We start from the raw sequence: 17,499 nt of genomic DNA on the forward strand, positions 1-17,499 counted from the left end.
CAGTATGGTGTGGTATGGCCCAGCATGGGCCAGTATAGCCTGGTATGGCCCAGTACAGCCCAGTATGGTCCAATATGGCGCAGTATAGTAGCACCAGGCTGGGAGTCCCTCTGGACGCGGCGATGCCCACGGTGGCCCTGGGCACAGGGATGTCCTGGTGCCCGTCACTGTCCCCATCCCCATCTCCTTCCCAGGCTCCAGCTCTTCCTCCTCTGTCTCCATCCCCATCCTCATCCTCTTCCTCATCCTCATCCCCATCCTCATCCTCTTCCTCATCCTCATCCCCATCCTCATCCTCTTCCTCATCCTCATCTTCGTTTTCATCCTCACCCCATCCTCTTCCTCATCCTCATCTTCATTTTCATCCTCACCCCATCCTCATCCTCATCCTCATCCTTCCCTATCCCATCCCATCCTCATCCTCTTCTCTGTCCCACCCCTGTCCCCGTCCTTTTCCCAGCCCATGTGGGGGGACTTTGGGGTCCCCCCGCCCCCCCCGGGAACAGGGACAGGGATGGACCCAAACTGGTCACACTGGGATGAGGCCGAAGGAGGGGGCACTCGCCGGAGCTGATCCCACCTGGCCCTGCTGGGGAGCGGGGACCCCAATTCTGGGGTGCTGGACCTGCCACCCCCCCCAAATCACCCCGGCAGGATTCCAAACTGGGGCGGGGGGGAAGGAGCCAGGACCCCCGGGGCACCCTGGAGTCCCCGATCCACTCGGGATCAGCACACTCCAAAATGCACCCGGGGGGGCCCCCGCCCCCGAGGAGCCCCACCCTGGCTGCCCCCCATCTCTCGCCCAGCGGCTGCAGCTCCCGAGGTCGGAAATAATCCCGATAAAATCCCAAAAAAGCCCTTTTCCTCCCCGGAGCCGGTTGCTAAATTTGCCGGCTGTGAGTCACCCCCCCCCTGCTGCCTGCGCAGCCCCCCCCCCGTCCCCTCCCGCCCCCCCCCATCAGCGGCCCCCTGCCACCCCGAGAGGATGGGCGCTGCACCCCACGGGGACCCTGTGGGCTGGGGTCCCCCCATGGGGCACGGGGGGGGCACCAGAGAGGCACGGGGGGGCTGTGACCCCCCCCTCAGGTGTGCCCGTGCCCCCCACAAGGCCCTATCAGGATGTGTCACTGAGTCCTGGGGGACACGGGGGTCTGGACCCCCCCGCGGGGACCCCCGGGGTCTCTGGGAACGCCCACGGGGTTCCCCCCCCCTCCCTGTACCCCCTCCCAGGTATGGACCCCCCCCACCTGGTACAGACCCTCCCAAACCCAGTACGGACCCCCCCTTTCTGCTGTGGGGAAGGCGGGGGGGGGCTGCTTGGACACTTGGGTCATCTATGGGATTTGGGGGGGGCTTTGGGGGGGCTCACAGCTACCCCCCCCCCCCCCATGGGGTTGCACCTCCCTATGGGGATAGGGGACCGCCCTCAGGGCTGGGGGGTGCCTAAGTGCCCCCCCACCAAGGGGGGTGTCAGATCAAGCCCCTCCATAATCAACAGCCCCCCAGGCTGCTCTACCAGCCCCCCCCCCGGGCCCCGCCGGGGGGGACGCAGTGTTGGGGGGCTCCAGGGGGGAAGCGGGCCCCCACCCCCCTGCTCGTCCTAGAGCAGCTCGTTAGAGGAAGCTGGTAGAGGAAGGAGGGGGGGCCGGGGCGGGAGCACCCCCGTGTCCCCCCCCCACGCCCTCATGGAGCCGGGGGGCACCCAGTGGGCCAGCAGCAGGAGACCCCCCCCGAGGAGCGAGTGGGGGGGGCTGGCAGCGAGGTAAGGGGGGGGCAGAGGGGAGCACCCTGACCCTGGGGCAGGGGGACAGGGACCCCCCCATACCCAGATCGGGAGGGGGACACACACACACAGGGACACCCCCCCATGCCCACGCTGGGGGACACAGGGACCCCCCCTATGCCCAGGAGGGGGAACAGGACCCCCCCCATTGTAGTGGGACAGGACCCCCCCCCCCCGGTTTTGGGGGACAGCGGTGTCCCCCGTGCCCAAGTTTAAGGGGGGGGGGGCTTGTGAGCCTCCCCCCCCAACAGCAGCTTTTTGGTGGCCCCCAGTTGCGTGGGGACCCCCAAAGAACGGCGGGGGGGGCGGGGGGGGGGCAGGAGGCCTGAGTTCCTCCTGCGGCCCAGGGGGAAGTGGGTGACGGTTGGAGGGGGAGGGGACAACGGTCCCCCCCCTGCCCCCCCTCCCCGGTCCTCAGCCCACACTGGGGGTTCCTGAAACTGCGCCGGGGGGGGTCCTGGTTGTGACATTGGGGGACCCGGGGGGCCCCAACCGGGACACACAGGCTTGTGGGGGGGGTCAGTACTGGGGGGGGTCCCGTGGTGCGTGGTCCCTGGCATGGACCTTGGGCTAGGGGTCCCGGTGTTGGGGGGTCCTGGTGTTGGGGGGGTCCCAGGGCACAAGGCCCCTGGGGGGTTCTTGGTGCTGGGGGGTCCTGGGACATGGGGCTCCTGGGGGTCCCGGGATTGGGGGGGTCCCAGTACTGGGGGGGTCCAGGGGCACAACGCTCCTGGGGGGCTCAGTATTGGGGGGTCCCAGTGTTGGGCCAAGGACTTGGGGTGGCACCGGCTCAGCAGGTCCCTGGAGGGGGGGGGACAACACACACACAGCCTGGGGGGGGTCCAGTGGACCCTGGTGGGGGGCGCTGGGAGGTCCCCACCCACGGGTGCTGCTGCAGGGGCCAGCGGTGGGTATCGGTGTCCCCATGTCGCGACGGGGCCCCGTGTCACGACGGGGGTGGCAGCTTGGGCCCTGGTGGGAACACGAGACAGCGGCTAAAACTGAGCGGTGACACCGTGGTGACACGGTGACACGGTGTCTGGGGTGAGCAGGGACTGGCGCCGGGCTGCGGTGACACCGGTGGGTGTGGTGACATTGATGTGGTGCCACCGGTGTGCGCGGTAACACCACTGTTCGTGGTGACACCAGTGCACATGGTGACATTGGTGTGCACGGTGACATTGATACATGTGGTGACGCCAGCTCACACGGTGACACCAGTCTGTGTGGTGACACTGGTGCACGTCGTGACACCACTGTTCATGGTGGCACCGGTGTGCATGGTGACGCTGGTGCTTGTGGTGACACTTGTGTGTGTGGTGATGCCAGTGTGACAGTGACGCTGGTGCGTGCGGTGACATTGATACACATGGTGACACCGGTGTGCATGGTGACACTGGTGTATGTGGTGACACTGATGTTTGTGGTGACACCAGAGTGCACATGGGGACACTGGCATATGTGGTGACACTGGTGTGTGCAGTGACACTGGTGCATGTGGTGACACTGTTTCATGTGGTGACACCACTGTTCATGGTGACACTGGTTCATGTGGTGACACTGGTGTGTGTGGTGACACCACAGTTCACGGTGACACTGATGTTTGTGATGACACCAGACCATATGGCGACACTGGTGCACGTGGTGACACCACTGTTCACGGTGACACCGGTGTGCACAGTGATGCTGGTACACGTGGTGACACCACTGTTCACGGTGACACCTGCACGGTGACACCGGTGCACACAGTGACACCGTCACCTCCGGGCACGTCCCCAGCGCCGCTGGCTCCTGGGTGGGGGGTGTCCAGCCTGGCCCCCACCCCGTCCCCAACGTCCCCCTGTGTGTCCCCCCCAGCTTCGAGGCGGAGAATGGCCCCTCGCCGGGGCGCAGCCCCCCCGACCCACAGGCCAGCCCGGGGCTGGTGCTGGTCCCCGGGGGCCCCCCCGGCCAGCGCCGCGAGTCCTTCCTCTACCGCTCCGACAGCGACTTTGACGCCTCCCCCAAGAGCATGTCCCGCAACTCCTCCATCGCCAGCGAGGCGTGAGTACGGCCCCCCCGGGACCCCCCCGGGACCCCCCTGACCCCCCTCAGACCCCCCCGACCGCCCCAGGGCCCTTCCACGGACTCTGGGTGCCATGGGGAGCCCCTGCCATCCCCTTGGAGATCCCCCTGTCCCCCCCCCAGAGCTCCCCAATATCCCCTGCACCACCACCACACACCCCCCCCGGGATGCCCCCCCATCTCCTTGGGTGTGCCCGGATATCCCCTGGGGGGACCCTTTATCCCCCTGGGGAGCCCCTGATACTCCCCTGCGGACCCCCCGATACTCACCTGGGGATGCCCCCATCATCCCCCTGGAACCCCCTGATACCCCCTGGGGGACCCCCCCATATCATCCCCTGGGGGACCCCCCCCAAATACCCCCTAGGGGGCTCCCTATCTTCACCTTGGAGACCCCCCAGTATGCCCCTAGAGAGTCCCCCTCCATCCCCCGGGGGTCCCCCCCCGATATCCCCCCGATGACCCCCAATATTCCACCTGGGGTCTCCCCTCACCATCAACCCCCCCCCCCCAATATCCCCTGGGGTCCCCCCCAATATCCCCCTTGGCTCCCCCCCAGCATCCGTCCAGGCACCTCCTCACCATCCCCTCAGACACCCCCCAACATCCCCCCAAGGGCCCCCCAATATCCCCCCCCAGGGCTCCCTCTACCACTCTGGGCCGTGTCCCCCGCAGGGCGGAGGGGGAGGGCCGGGGGGGGCACCCAGGCGTCCTGACACCCCCTCTCCATTTCTCTTCCAGCCACGCCGAGGACCTGATCGTCACCCCCTTCGCCCAGGTAGGGTTGGGGGGCCCCAGGGGGGGTCCCCATGTGTGTGTGGGAGGGGGGCAGATGGGCCCCCCCACCCCCAAACCCTGCCGGAGGTGGGGGGTGTCCTGGGAGGGGTTCTGTTCCCATTCGTCGGGGTTTGGGTGATGCCAGTGGCAGATTTGGGGTCTCTGGAGAGGGGTGACCCCCCTCTATGTGTCCTTGACCCCCCCCCACCGCCGTGCCCCCCCCATTTTGTGTCCCTGACACCCCCCCCCCCCAGGTGCTGGCGAGTCTCCGCAGCGTCCGCAGCAACTTTTCCATCCTGGCCAATGTCCCCACCCCCACGGCCAGCAAGTGAGTGACCTTGGCCTTGACCCTGACCTTGACCCCGACCCCGTGCGGGGGTCCCTGCCAGCCCTGACTCGCCCCCCCTCCCTGTCCCCCCCCCCTCCCTGGCAGGCGGTCGCCCATCGGCTCCCAGCCCCCCCTCTGCAAGGCCACACTCTCGGGTAAGGGGGGGCCGGGGCTGAAGGGGTTAAGGGGGGGTCATCCCCCCGAGCTCGGAGGATTTGGGGGGATTTGAGGGCATTTTGGGGAAGAGGGGGTGGGTGGTAAATCTGGGGAAACTGAGGCACGAGGCTGGCACACCCCACCCCCCACCCCCATCTTCCCCAGCCCTGTCCCCAGGGGGTCCCCACAGGCCCCCCCTTGAGCCACATCCCCATGTCCCCCCACCCCTGCACCCCCCAATCCCCGGGGGGGTCCCCCTCATCCCCAGGGGGTGTCCCTGCACCCCCCCTCCCCATGGCCTCCCACCCCCCCAGTCCCCCGGGGGGGTCCCCAAACCCCTCCGCAGCCCCCTCCCTCCCTGGGTGTCCCCACAGCCCCAAGGGGGTCCCTGTGCTCCCCCCCGTCCCCACCCCCATCCCGGGGACTCCCCCAGCCCCGTCCCGTGGCCTCCCCGTTCCCGGGGGCCCCCCCAGCCCAGTGCCGTGCCCCCCCCCCAGAGGAGACGGCGCAGCAGCTGGCGCGGGAGACGCTGGAGGAGCTGGATTGGTGCCTGGAGCAGCTGGAGACCCTCCAGACCCACCGGGCTGTCAGCGAGATGGCCTCCAACAAGGTGGGGGGACACGGGGACAGGGGACACGGGGATGGGGACAGAACCCTGCTGGGACATGGGGATGGGGGACGTGGAAACAGGGGGATGGGGGGATAGACCCCACTGGGACGTGGGGATGGGGACATCGGGACATGGGGACAGCACCCTGCTGGGACACGGGGACATGGGGATGGGGACAGACCCTGCTGGGACACTGGGACAGTGACGGGGACGTGGGGACAGACCCTGCTGGGACACGGGGACGGGGATGGGGACAGACCCTGCTGTGACCCTGTTGTGACATGGGGACAGGGACAGAGATGAGGACAGGACCCCACTGGGACATGAGGACAGGGACATGGGGACAGACCCTGTGTGACCCTGTTGTGACATGGGGACATGGGGACATGGGGATGGGGACAGGACCCCGCTGGGACACGGGGACAGGGATGGATCCAGCTGTGACATGGGGATGGGGACATGGGGATGAGGGGACACAGGGATGGGGACAGGGACATGGGGACAGACCCCACTGGGACACAGGGACGGGGACATGGGGACATGAGCCGGCTGTACCACAGGGACGAGAACAGGCCCCCGGTTCCACCATGGGGACAGGCTGGGGGGTTGCTGGTGGCAGCACCGGTGGCAGTGGCTGTGTCAGGGGTGTTGGTGACACCGGGGCTAGCGGTTGTGCAAGCAGGGCCGGCGGTGGTGGCTGTGGGGGGGTGCGGGGGATGCCAGCAGCGGTGCCGGTGTCGGTGCTTGTGCTGGTGGTGCCGGTTGTGCTGGTGGTGCCGGTTGTGGCGGTGTTGGTGGTTGTGCTGGTGGTGCCTGTTGTACTGGTGGTGTCAGCGGCACCAGTTGTGCTGGCAGGGCCAGTGCACACGGTTGTGTCGGGTGTTGGTGATGCTGGCGGCGGTGCTGGCGGTGCCAGTGGAGCCGGTGGTGCGGGTGTCTGTGGTTGTGTCGGGGCGTTGGTGATGCCGGCAGTGCTGATGGTGCTGGTGTCCATGATTGTGTTGGCATGTTGGTGATGCTGGTGACGCCGATGGTGCTGGTAGTGCCAGTGTCCACGGTTGTGTCAGGGTTTGGTGATGCTGGTGGCGGTGCCGGTGGTACCAGTGGTGCTGGTGTCTGTGGTTGTGTCAGGGTGTTGATGTTGATGCCGGTTGTACCAGTGCCAGTGGTTGTGTCGGTGATGCTGGTGCCTGTGGTTGTGTTGGGGTGTTGGTGGTGCTGGTGGCGGTGCTGGTGGTTCCAGCGGTGCTGGTTGTGCCAATGGAGCTGGTACCCACAATTGTGCCCCTGCTGGTTGTGCCAGTGCTGGTGGTTGTGTTGGTGGTGCTGGTTGTGCCGGTGGTGCTGGTGCCTGCGGTTGTGTCAGGGTGTTGGTGGTGCTGGTTGTGCTGGTGCTGGTTGTGCTGCTGTCAGTAGTGCCCGTGTTGGTGGTTATCGGTGTGTTGATGGTGCCGGTTGTGCCAGTGGTGCCAGTGCCTGCAGCTGTGTCGGGGTGTTGCTGGTGCCAGTTGTGCCTCTGCCAGTTGTGCCGGTGTCAGTGGTTATCGGGGTGTTGGTGGTGCCCATTGTGCCGGTGCCAGCTGTGCCGGTGTCAGTGGTGCTGGTATTGGTGGTTATCGGGGTGCTGGTGGTGCCGGTTGTGCCGGTGGTGCCGGTGTCGATGGTTGTCGGGGTGTTGGTGGTGCTGGTTCTGCCGGTGGTGCCGGTGTCGGTGGTTGTTGGGGTGTTGGTGGTGCCGGTTGTGCTGGTGGTGCCGGTGTCGGTGGTTATCGGGGTGTTGGTGGTGCCGGTTGTGCCGGTGTCGGTGGTTATCGGGGTGTTGGTGGTGCCGGTTGTGCCGGTGTCGGTGGTTATCGGGGTGCCGGTGGTGCCGGTTGTGCCGGTGGTGCAGGTCTGGGTGCAAGATCGAGCCCCCACATGCCCAGGGGCCTGTTGCCCCCTTCCCCCCTGCCAACCGTGGAGGGGTCCCCACCCCGGCGGGGGGGGTTTGGGGGGGCCCAGGCCCTTTGGGGTCCCCGAGGGGGTCCCTGGGGGTCTTCACCCCCACTCATGGGGGTCCTCCCCCCCCAACATGAGGAACCCCATCAGTTCCCCCCCCCCGCCCGAACGCCTGGGTCGTGTCCCCCCCCTTGCCCCCCCCCAGCGCTGCGGCGGGGCCGTGGCCGTGGCCGAGGCCGGGGGGGGGCCGGGGGGGGCCGTGGGCAGGGCCGGGGGGAGGAGCGAGGCCCCGCAGCCCCGCGCAGGCGTGCGCCCCCCCCCCCCCCCCCGCCCGGCGCTCCGCGGCCTCCGCAGCCCCGACGGGACCCCACGGCCCCCCCCCGGCACCCCAAGGACCCCCCCCAGGACCCCAAGGCCCCCCCGCCAGCCCCCCCCTCGACCCGCCCCCCCCCCGCCGCGGTCCTCTGCATCCTCCCGCATCCCTGCTCGCCCCCCCACGCCCCCCCTCAGCATCCCCACTCCCCCCCGAGCCCCCCCATCCCTCCGAGTCCTCTCGCCGCCCCCCCCCTACGCCCTCCCCACCCTTCCCGGCCCCCCCCGCGCCCCCCCCTCGCTACCGCCGGACACCCCTCACCCCCCCCCCAACCCCGATGGGCTCCGGGGGCTCCCGCTGACCCCCCACCACCCCGGGGAGGGGGGGGGTGGGCTGCAGGGCCCCGGGAGAGAGAGGGGGGGCGATGTGAGGGACCCCCCCGGCCGGGCGCAGCGCCGGGGGGGGGGGGCTGGGCTGGCGGTGCCCTCCCAACCCCGGGGGGGGCCCTGCTCCCCCCCCCCCGGGACCCACCATGCCAAGGGCCCCCCCGCGCCCCACCGCCTCCCCCGGGCCTTAAGGGGCTGCGGGTAGGGGGTGCTTAGGGAGGGGTGGGGGTGGGGGGGCGGCCCCCCCCCGGTCATCAGGGACCCTCAGTTCCCTTGGGGCGGCGGGGGGGGCCCAGCGCCCCCGGCCGACCCCCCCGCGGCCGGAAAATGCCCTTGGTGGATTTTTTCTGCGAGACCTGCGCCAAGCCCTGGCTGGTGGGCTGGTGGGACCAGGTAAGGGGGGGGCACGGGGGGGGGGGCACGTTTGACCTTCCGCTCCCCCCCAATGTCATGGTGGGACCCCCCTGAGTCAGTCCTCGGAATGTACCACCCCCCTCTCCTTGCACGGTGCCGCCACAGCTCGACGGGGGGGATTATTGGCGGGGGGGGGGGGGCTGCGCTGGATTATTGGGGAGGGGGGTGCGCAGGCAGGGGGGGCACTAAATTTGGGAGGGGAGGGTTGCGCCGTCACGCAGAGACCTGACAAACTCATGACATGGGGCATCAAGTTGAGGGTGGTCCCTTGGGCGGGGGGGGGGGCGCCGGAGAATTCCCCCCCCCCCCGCCCCCCGACTCGCGTGGCACAACAGGGGTTAAGCACACCCCCCCCCGCAGGGACCGGGATGGGGCAGTTGCTACGGAGACTGCGGTTGCCATGGAGATCAGGCGGAGGGCCCTGATTGGCTGATGGGGGAGGGATGCGGGTGATGCTCTTCCCCCCCCCCCCAGGGTTGGGGGTAATGGGGGGGGAGGGGGCCTGGGGAAAATGGGGGGGGTATCACACACACCCCCCCCCTCACCCCAGGACGGGACCAACCGGGACGGGGGGGGGCGGGCCCAGCCCCGCCCCCATCCCCCGGGGGGGGGCAATGGGGTCTGGAGGGGTTGGGGGGGGCCATGGCAGAGGTGGGGACCCCCCAGCCCCGCTCAGCCTGGGGGTGCCCTTCGGGGGGTGTGAAGGCCCCGCGCCCCCCCCGCCCTTTCCCCCCCGCCTGGGCCCGCAGCCGCCACCGAGGGATGAGTCATGGGGGGGGGGGGGGGGGGGGGCAGCATCCGGGGCCCGCTCAAGGACAGCGAGGACTTGGGGGGGCACAGGCGGCCCCCCCGCTGCCGCAGCCCCCCCCGCGCGGAGGGGGGGCACCCCTGGGTGCCCCAGCAGGGAAGGGGCCTTGGGGCCGGGACAGTGCTGGTGGTTCCCAGTGTCCCCCCAGTGCCACCAGTAACCCCCCCCCATGCTACAAGTCTCCCCCCGAGTGCCACCAGTGTCGTGTCCCCCCCCGTGCCACCAGTGTCATGGACCCCCAGTGCAGCCAGTGTCTTGTCCCCCCCCAGTGCAACTAGTGTCCCCCCCCAGTGCCACCAGTGTCGTGTCCCCCCCAACCCCAGCACCACCAGTGCCCCCCCCCAGCTCTGTGGGGACATAGTGGGGGCCTGTGCAGAGCCTCTGTCCTTGTCCCCCTCCCAGTCTGATCCCAGTCCCCTCCCAGTCTGATCCCAGTCCCGTCCCAGTCTCCCAAGGCCTGGCCAGACTGGGACCCCCCGGCCCCCCCCGATGGTGTTTGTCCCTCCCCAGGGGTCACACCCTGGAGCCGGGGGTTGGGGGGGGTGTCCCTGAACCGGGGGGGGCGTTCCTGGAGGCAGGAGGGATGTCCTGGAGGTGTGGGGGGGGTGTCCCGGAGGTGGGGGACAATGTGGGGTGCATCCCTCACCCCCCCCCGCGGCCCCCCCAGTTCAAGAGGATGCTGAACCGGGAGCTGACCCACCTCTCCGAGATGAGCCGCTCCGGAAACCAGGTCTCCGAGTACATCTCCAGCACCTTCCTCGGTGAGACCCCCCCCGGGACCCCCCCAGGACCCCCAGCAACCCCCCAGGACCCCGCCAAGACCCCCAGCAACCCCCCCGGGACTCCCAAGGACCCCCAGCAACCCCCCCAGGGACCCTCCCAGAATCCCCAGGGACCCCCAGCAACACCCAGAGACCCCCAGGACCCCCCCAGGACCCCCAGCAACACCCAGAGACCCCCAGCAACCCCCCAGGACCCCGCCAAGACCCCCAGCAATCCCCCCAGGGACCCTCCCGGGACCCCCAGCAACACCCAGAGACCCCCAGGAGCCCCCCAGGACCCCCCCAGGACCCCTCCTGGGACTCCAGGGAACACCACCAGCCCCCCCGGGACCTCTGAGACCCCTGAGAGACCCCCCTGAGACCCCCAGAACCTGCAGGGACCCCCAGGAACACTCAGGGACCCCCACCAGCCCCCCCAGGGGAGCCCTGCGACCCCCAGGGACCCCCACCAGACCCCCCCTGGGACCCCCAGGGACCTCACGGGGATCCCCAGACCCCCCATCAGACCCCCCTGGGACCCCCACCAGCCCCCCAGGACCCCCCTGGGACCCCCATCAGACCCCTGGGACCCCCACCAGCCCCGACTGGGACCCCCCAGCCCCCCCCCAGCAGGAGCCCACCCGGAGGGGCCCCCCCAGCAGCACGCAGGGCCCTGGCACGCGCAGCCCTTGCACATGGATCTGTTGCACGAGCGTTTTAAACACACGTCCCATGCATGTGATGTGTGTCCCTTGCACACGCGTCCCTTAAACGTGCATGTCGCACGTGCGCCCCGTGCGCTCGCATGCTCATGTGTGCTCCCTTGCACACGCATCCCTCGCACACTTATCCCTTGCACACACATCCCTTGCACATATGTCCTTCACACGTGCATCCCTTAAATGTGCACCTGTTGCACACGCATACTATGCACATGCATGTTCACGTGTGCTTCCTTACCCACACATCCCTTGCACACTCATCCCTTGCACATGCATCCTTTGCACACACATCCATTGCACGAGCATCCTTCAAATGCACATCTGTTACACGTGCATCCTATGCACATGCATGCTCATGTGTGCTCCCTTGCACACTCATCTCTTGCGCACGCATCATTTGCACATGCATTCCTTGTCCGTATATCCCTTGCACACTTATCCCATGCACATGTATCCTTCGCACACGCATCCCTTAAATGTGCATCTGTTGCACGTGCGTCCTGTGCACACGCTTGTTCGCGTGTGCTGCCTTGCACACGCATCCCTCGCACGTGCATCTGTTGCATGTGCATCCCGTGCACACGCATGTTCACACGTGCTCCCTCCTCGCACACACGCCCCCCCCTCCCCATCCCCACTCCCTCTCACACGCCGGGGGGGTGGGGGGTGCTGTGTTGGGGCTCCCAGTCAGGGCGTGGCCGTGCCCCCCCCGACCCCTCCCCGTGCCCCCCCCGCCCAGACAAGCAGCACGAGGTGGAGATCCCGGCCCCCGGCCCCAAGGAGCGGGACAAGAAGCGGCGGCAGCCGCCCCCCCCCATGGGGCAGATCAGTGGGGTGAAGAAGCCGCCCCCCACCCCCGGCCCCGGCGGCTCCGGCGTCCCCCGCTTCGGCGTCAAAACCGACCGGGAGGAGCTGCTGGGCAAGGTGAGGGGGGTCGCTGGGATGGGGGGGGCGGGGGGGGTCTCTGTGCGGTACCCACCCCCCCTCTCTGCCTGTTCCTCCCCCCCCCCAGGAGCTCGACAGCCTCAACAAGTGGGGCCTGAACATCTTCCGCGTCTCGGAGTACTCCAACAACCGCTCGCTCAGCTGCATCATGTACACGATATTCCAGGTGTGGGCCCCCCCCCCAGCCCCGAATCCCCCCCCCAACACCCCCCCATACCCCTTAACATCTCCCCAGCGCCCCCAACCCCCCCTCAGCTCCACCATCATCCCCCAACCCCTCCCTCCCTGCCCCCAGCTGTTCCATCACACCCCAACACCCCCCCATAACCCCCAACACCCCCCCTCACCCCCCCAGCCCTCCCCCAGCTGCTCCATCACACCCCAACACCCCCCCTTACCCCCCAGCACCCCCCAACCCCTCCGTTCCCACCCCAACCCTCACATCACACCCCAATCCCCCAACCCTCCCCATCGCCTCCAATTCCCCCCAATCCCCCAACCCCCTCCTGACCCCCCCAGCCCCCCCATTCCCCCCCCAAACTCCCCCCAACCCCCCCAATCACCCCCAGCCCCCCCATTCCCCCCCCAAACTGCCCCCAACCCCCCCAATCACCCCCAGCCCCCCCATTCCCCCCCCAAACTCCCCCCAACCCCCCCAATCACCCCCAGCCCCCCCATTCCCCCCCCAAACTGCCCCCAACCCCCCCAATCACCCCCAGCCCCCCCATTCCCCCCCCAAACTGCCCCCAACCCCCCCAATCACCCCTAGCCCCCCCATTCCCCCCCCAAACTCCCCCCCACCCCCCCAATCACCCCCAGCCCCCCCATTTCCCCCCCAAACTCCCCCAACCCCCCCAATCACCCCCAGCCCCCCCATTCCCCCCCCAAACTGCCCCCAACCCCCCCAATCACCCCCAGCCCCCCCATTCCCCCCCCAAACTCCCCCCAACCCCCCCAATCACCCCCAGCCCCTTCATTCCCACCCCAAATTCCCCCCCACCCCCCCAATCCCCCCCAGCCCCCCCATTCCCATCCCAAACTCCCCCAAATCCCCCCAATCCCCCCCCAGCCTCTTCATTCCCACCCCAAATTCCCCCCCACCCCCCCAATCCCCCCCCAGCCCCCCCATTCCCACCCCAAACTCCCCCCAACCCCCCCAATCCCCCCCCAGCCCCCCCATTCCCACCCCAAACTCCCCCCAACCCCCCCAATCCCCCCCATTCCCACCCCAAACTCCCCTCAACCCCCCCAATCCCCCCCAGCCCCCCCATTCCCACCCCAGCCCCCCAATCCCCTCTCACACCCCGCCCATTCCCACCCCATCCCCATTCCACCCAGTCCCTGGGTCCTGGGGGGGGGATGATGGGGGGGCGGGGTGTTGGGGTGTGTGGGCTGATCCCCCCCCCGGCCCCCCCCCAGGAGCGGGAGCTGGTGAAGACCTTCAGGATCCCGGTGGAGACGCTGCTGACCTACACCTTGACCTTGGAGGACCACTACCACGCCGACGTCGCCTACCACAACAGCCTGCACGCCGCGGACGTCATGCAGTCCACCCACGTCCTGCTGGGCACCCCCGCCCTCGATGTGAGCCCCCCCGGCCCTCGCGGGGGGGTGGGGGGACACCCCTCGGGGGTTGGGGGACCCACTGGGGGGTGGGAGCATCTGTCACAGGGGGGTGGAGGGGTTGGGGGATGGGGTTTGGGGGGGGGGGGGGGTTTGGAGGTGCTGGGGGCAATGGGTGATGGGGTCCTCGAAGTTCAGGGTCCCAGGGTGTTGGGGTCCCCAGATATTGGGGTCCCCAAATTCCAGGGTCCCCAGATACCAGGGTACCCAAATGCCATGCTCCTCAGGTGTTAGTGTCCTCAGGTTTTGGGATCCCCAGATATTGGGGTCCCCAAATTCCAGGGTCCCCAGATATCAGGGTCCCCAAATGCCTTGCTCCTCAGGTGTTAGTGTCCTCAGGTTTTGGGGTCCCCACATATAGGGGTCCCCAAATTCCAGGGTCCCCAGGTATCAGGGTCCCCAAATGCCTTGCTCCTCAGGTGTTAGTGTCCTCAGGTTTTGGGGTCCCCACATATAGGGGTCCCCAAATTCCAGGGTCCCCAGGTATCAGGGTCCCCAAATGCCTTGCTCCTCAGGTGTTAGTGTCCTCAGGTTTTGGGGTCCCCAGATATTGGGGTCCCCAAATTCCAGGGTCCCCACATGTCAGGGTCCCCAAATGCCATGGTTCCCAGGTGTTGCGGACCCCAAATATTGGGGTCCCCAGATATTGGGGTCCCCAAATGCCATGGTCCCCAGGTGTGGGGGTCCCCAGATATTGGGGTCCCTGAATGCTGGGGTCCCCAAATATTGGGGTCCCCGATGCCAAGGTCCCCAAATACCAGGATCCCCAGATATTGGGCTTCTGAGATCCTGGGGTCCCCAAATGCCAGAGTCCCCAGATATTGGGGGTCCCAAGATGGTGTCCCCAGATATTGGGGTCCCCAGATATCAGGGTCCCCAAATACTGGGCTCCCCAGGTGCCAGGGTCCTGAAATATTGGGGTCCCTGGGTGCTGGGATCCTAAAATAGTGGGGTGCTGAGATCCTGGGGGGGTCCTTGGGCACTGGGGGGACCCTGGGTGTTGGGGGTCCCTAAATATTGGGGTTCCTGGGTGCTGAGGGTCCCTGGATATCGGGGGTCCCTGGGCACTGGGGAGTCCCTGGATATTGGGGTGTCCCTGGATAATGGGGTCCCTGGATGTTGGGGGGGGTCCCTGGGGGGTCCCTGCGTGTTGGGGTGTCCTTGGGCATTGGGGGTGCCCCTTGATACTGGGGAGGTCCCCAGACCAGTGTCTCCAGGCGCTGGGTCCCCACGAGGATCTCTGGGTGCTGGGACCCCCAGAGCGCTTCACTCCCACGATCTGGGGGGGTCCCCAGGGGTTTTTTTTGGGGGGGTGGGGGGGAAGGTTTTGGGGTGCAGGGCGGGTGCTGAGGCGCCGGTGCCGCAGGCGGTGTTCACCGACCTGGAGATCCTGGCAGCCCTGTTCGCCGCCGCCATCCACGACGTGGATCACCCCGGCGTCTCCAACCAGTTCCTCATCAACACCAGTGAGCTGGGGGGGGGCGGGCCTTGCACACGCGTGTGACAACGCCGCGCACGCGCACGCCGCGTCTCGTGAGCGCGTGAGCTGCCTCCTGCGCGCGCGCCCCTCCTGCACGTGCACAGACTCACGCGCCGGCAGCGCCTTGCGCTCACGTGGTGCCTGGCACACGTGTTTTTGCACACGCGTGTTGTCTCGCACACGTGGGTCATCTTGCGCACGCGTGTCATCTTGCACATGGGAACCATCTTGTATATAAGCCTGTTGTCTTGCACACACGGGTCTTGCACATGTATCCGCCCGTCTCGCACATACGTATCGTGCACACACGTGCTGTCTTGCACATGCATCATCTCACACTCAGCCTTGCACATATGCACCATCTTGCACACACGCATGTCGTGTTGCACACGTGTGTCATCTTGAATGCCTGTTGCATTGTGCACACGTGTCATCTCGCACACGTGTGCCATCTCGCATGGCTGTTGCCTTACACACGCATGTCATGTTGCACATGTGTGTCATCTTGAATGCATGTTGCCTTCCACACACGTGTCATCTTGCACGTGTGTGTCATCTCACATGGCTATTGCCTTGCATACACGCGTCACCTTGCACATGTGTGTCCTCACACACGTGTCACCTTGCAGACACATCACCCCACACATGTGTCACCTCGCACACTCACACATCACCCTGCACATGTGTCACCTCACACATGTGTGCCCTCTCACACATGCATGTCACCTTGCACACACATCATCCCACACACGTCACCCCACACATGTCACCTCACCCCATACATGTGTCATCTCACATGGCTATTGCCTTACACACGTGTGTCACCTCACACACATGTGTCACCTTGCACATGTGTGTCTTCTATCACATGTGTCACCTCCTACACACGTCACCCCGCACATATGTGTCACCTCACACATGTGTGTCACCTTGCACACATGTCACCCTGCACATGTGTGTCACCTCACACACACATTTCCTCTCAGGCACGCATGTCACCTTGCACACACACCACATCACCCCACACATGCGTCCCCTCTCACACACCACCCCACACGTGCGTGTCACCTCGCACACACACATGTGTGTCACCTCGCACACACATCACCCCACACGTGCCACCTCGCACATGCATCACCTTACACACACACATCACCCCACACACGCCTGTCGCCTCACACACACATGACCTCACACATGCGTGTCACCTCGCACACACATCACCCCACACGCGTCACCTCGCACACACATCACCTAACACACACATCACTCCCCACACGTGTCACCTCTCACACATCACCCCCCACACGCGTGTCACCTCATACACGCATCACCCCACACACATCACCCCACACACGCGTGTTGCCTCACACACATGACCTCACACATGCGTGTCACCTCGCACACACATCACCCCACACGCATCACCTCGCACACGCATCACCTTACACACATCACCCCACACGTGTCACCTCGCACACGCATCACCTTACACACACATCACCCCACACGTGTCACCTCTCACACATCACCCCCACACACGTGTCACCTCACACACGCATCACCCCACACACATCACCCCACACACGCATGTCGCCTTACACACACATGACCTCACACATGCGTGTCACCTCACACACACATCACCCCACACGCATCACCTCGCACACGCATCACCTTACACACACACATCACCCCACACGTGTCACCTCTCACACATCACCCCCCTCACGTGTGTCACCTCACACATGCATCACCCCACACACGCATGTCGCCTCACACACACATGACCTCACACATGTTTCACCTTGCACACACATCACCCCACACGCATCACCTCGCACACGCATCACCTTACACACACACATCACCCCACACGTGTCACCTCTCACACATCACCCCCCTCACGCGTGTCACCTTGCACACGCATCACCTTACACACACATCGCCCCACACACGCGTGTCACCTCACACACGCATCGCCCCGCACACCCATCACCCCGCACACGCGCCCCCTTTCACCCCCCCACCGCCCCGCGCGCCGTCCTGCCCCCGCGGCTCATCTCGCAGGCGCCCCCCGCGCCCCGTCCCTCACCGTGTGTCCCCCCCGTGTCCCCGGCGTGTCCCCCCGTGTCCCCCAGACTCGGAGCTGGCGCTGATGTACAACGACGAGTCGGTGCTGGAGAACCACCACCTGGCCGTGGGCTTCAAGCTGCTGCAGGAGGAGAACTGCGACATCTTCCAGAACCTCAGCAGGCGCCAGCGCCAGACCCTGCGCAAGATGGTCATCGACATGGTGAGAAACAACACCCGCACACCCCCCCCCGGATAAAACACCCCCCAAAAGCTGCCGGGGGGGGCCACAGCCTGACCCCCGCCTTCCCCCCCCCC

The 17,499-nt window shown here is 66.9% G+C and overlaps 1 protein-coding gene across 1 annotated transcript in view; it reads left to right on the plus strand.

Annotated features, from left to right (window-relative positions):
- Window positions 1-17,499, plus strand: part of PDE4A (phosphodiesterase 4A) — a 30,020-nt gene that overhangs the window by 7,735 nt on the left and 4,786 nt on the right. Inside the window, exons 3-13 of the mRNA XM_074929852.1 lie at window positions 3,641-3,826; window positions 4,589-4,625; window positions 4,879-4,952; window positions 5,058-5,107; window positions 5,606-5,718; window positions 10,245-10,338; window positions 11,800-11,984; window positions 12,073-12,171; window positions 13,425-13,589; window positions 14,995-15,094; window positions 17,250-17,404. Of these exons, the coding sequence (XP_074785953.1) occupies window positions 3,641-3,826; window positions 4,589-4,625; window positions 4,879-4,952; window positions 5,058-5,107; window positions 5,606-5,718; window positions 10,245-10,338; window positions 11,800-11,984; window positions 12,073-12,171; window positions 13,425-13,589; window positions 14,995-15,094; window positions 17,250-17,404 (1,258 nt within the window). The remainder of the gene's footprint in view (window positions 1-3,640; window positions 3,827-4,588; window positions 4,626-4,878; window positions 4,953-5,057; window positions 5,108-5,605; window positions 5,719-10,244; window positions 10,339-11,799; window positions 11,985-12,072; window positions 12,172-13,424; window positions 13,590-14,994; window positions 15,095-17,249; window positions 17,405-17,499) is intronic.

Source organism: Athene noctua, chromosome 31 (assembly GCF_965140245.1).
Source record: "Athene noctua chromosome 31, bAthNoc1.hap1.1, whole genome shotgun sequence".
NCBI classification, from domain to species: Eukaryota; Metazoa; Chordata; class Aves; order Strigiformes; family Strigidae; genus Athene; species Athene noctua.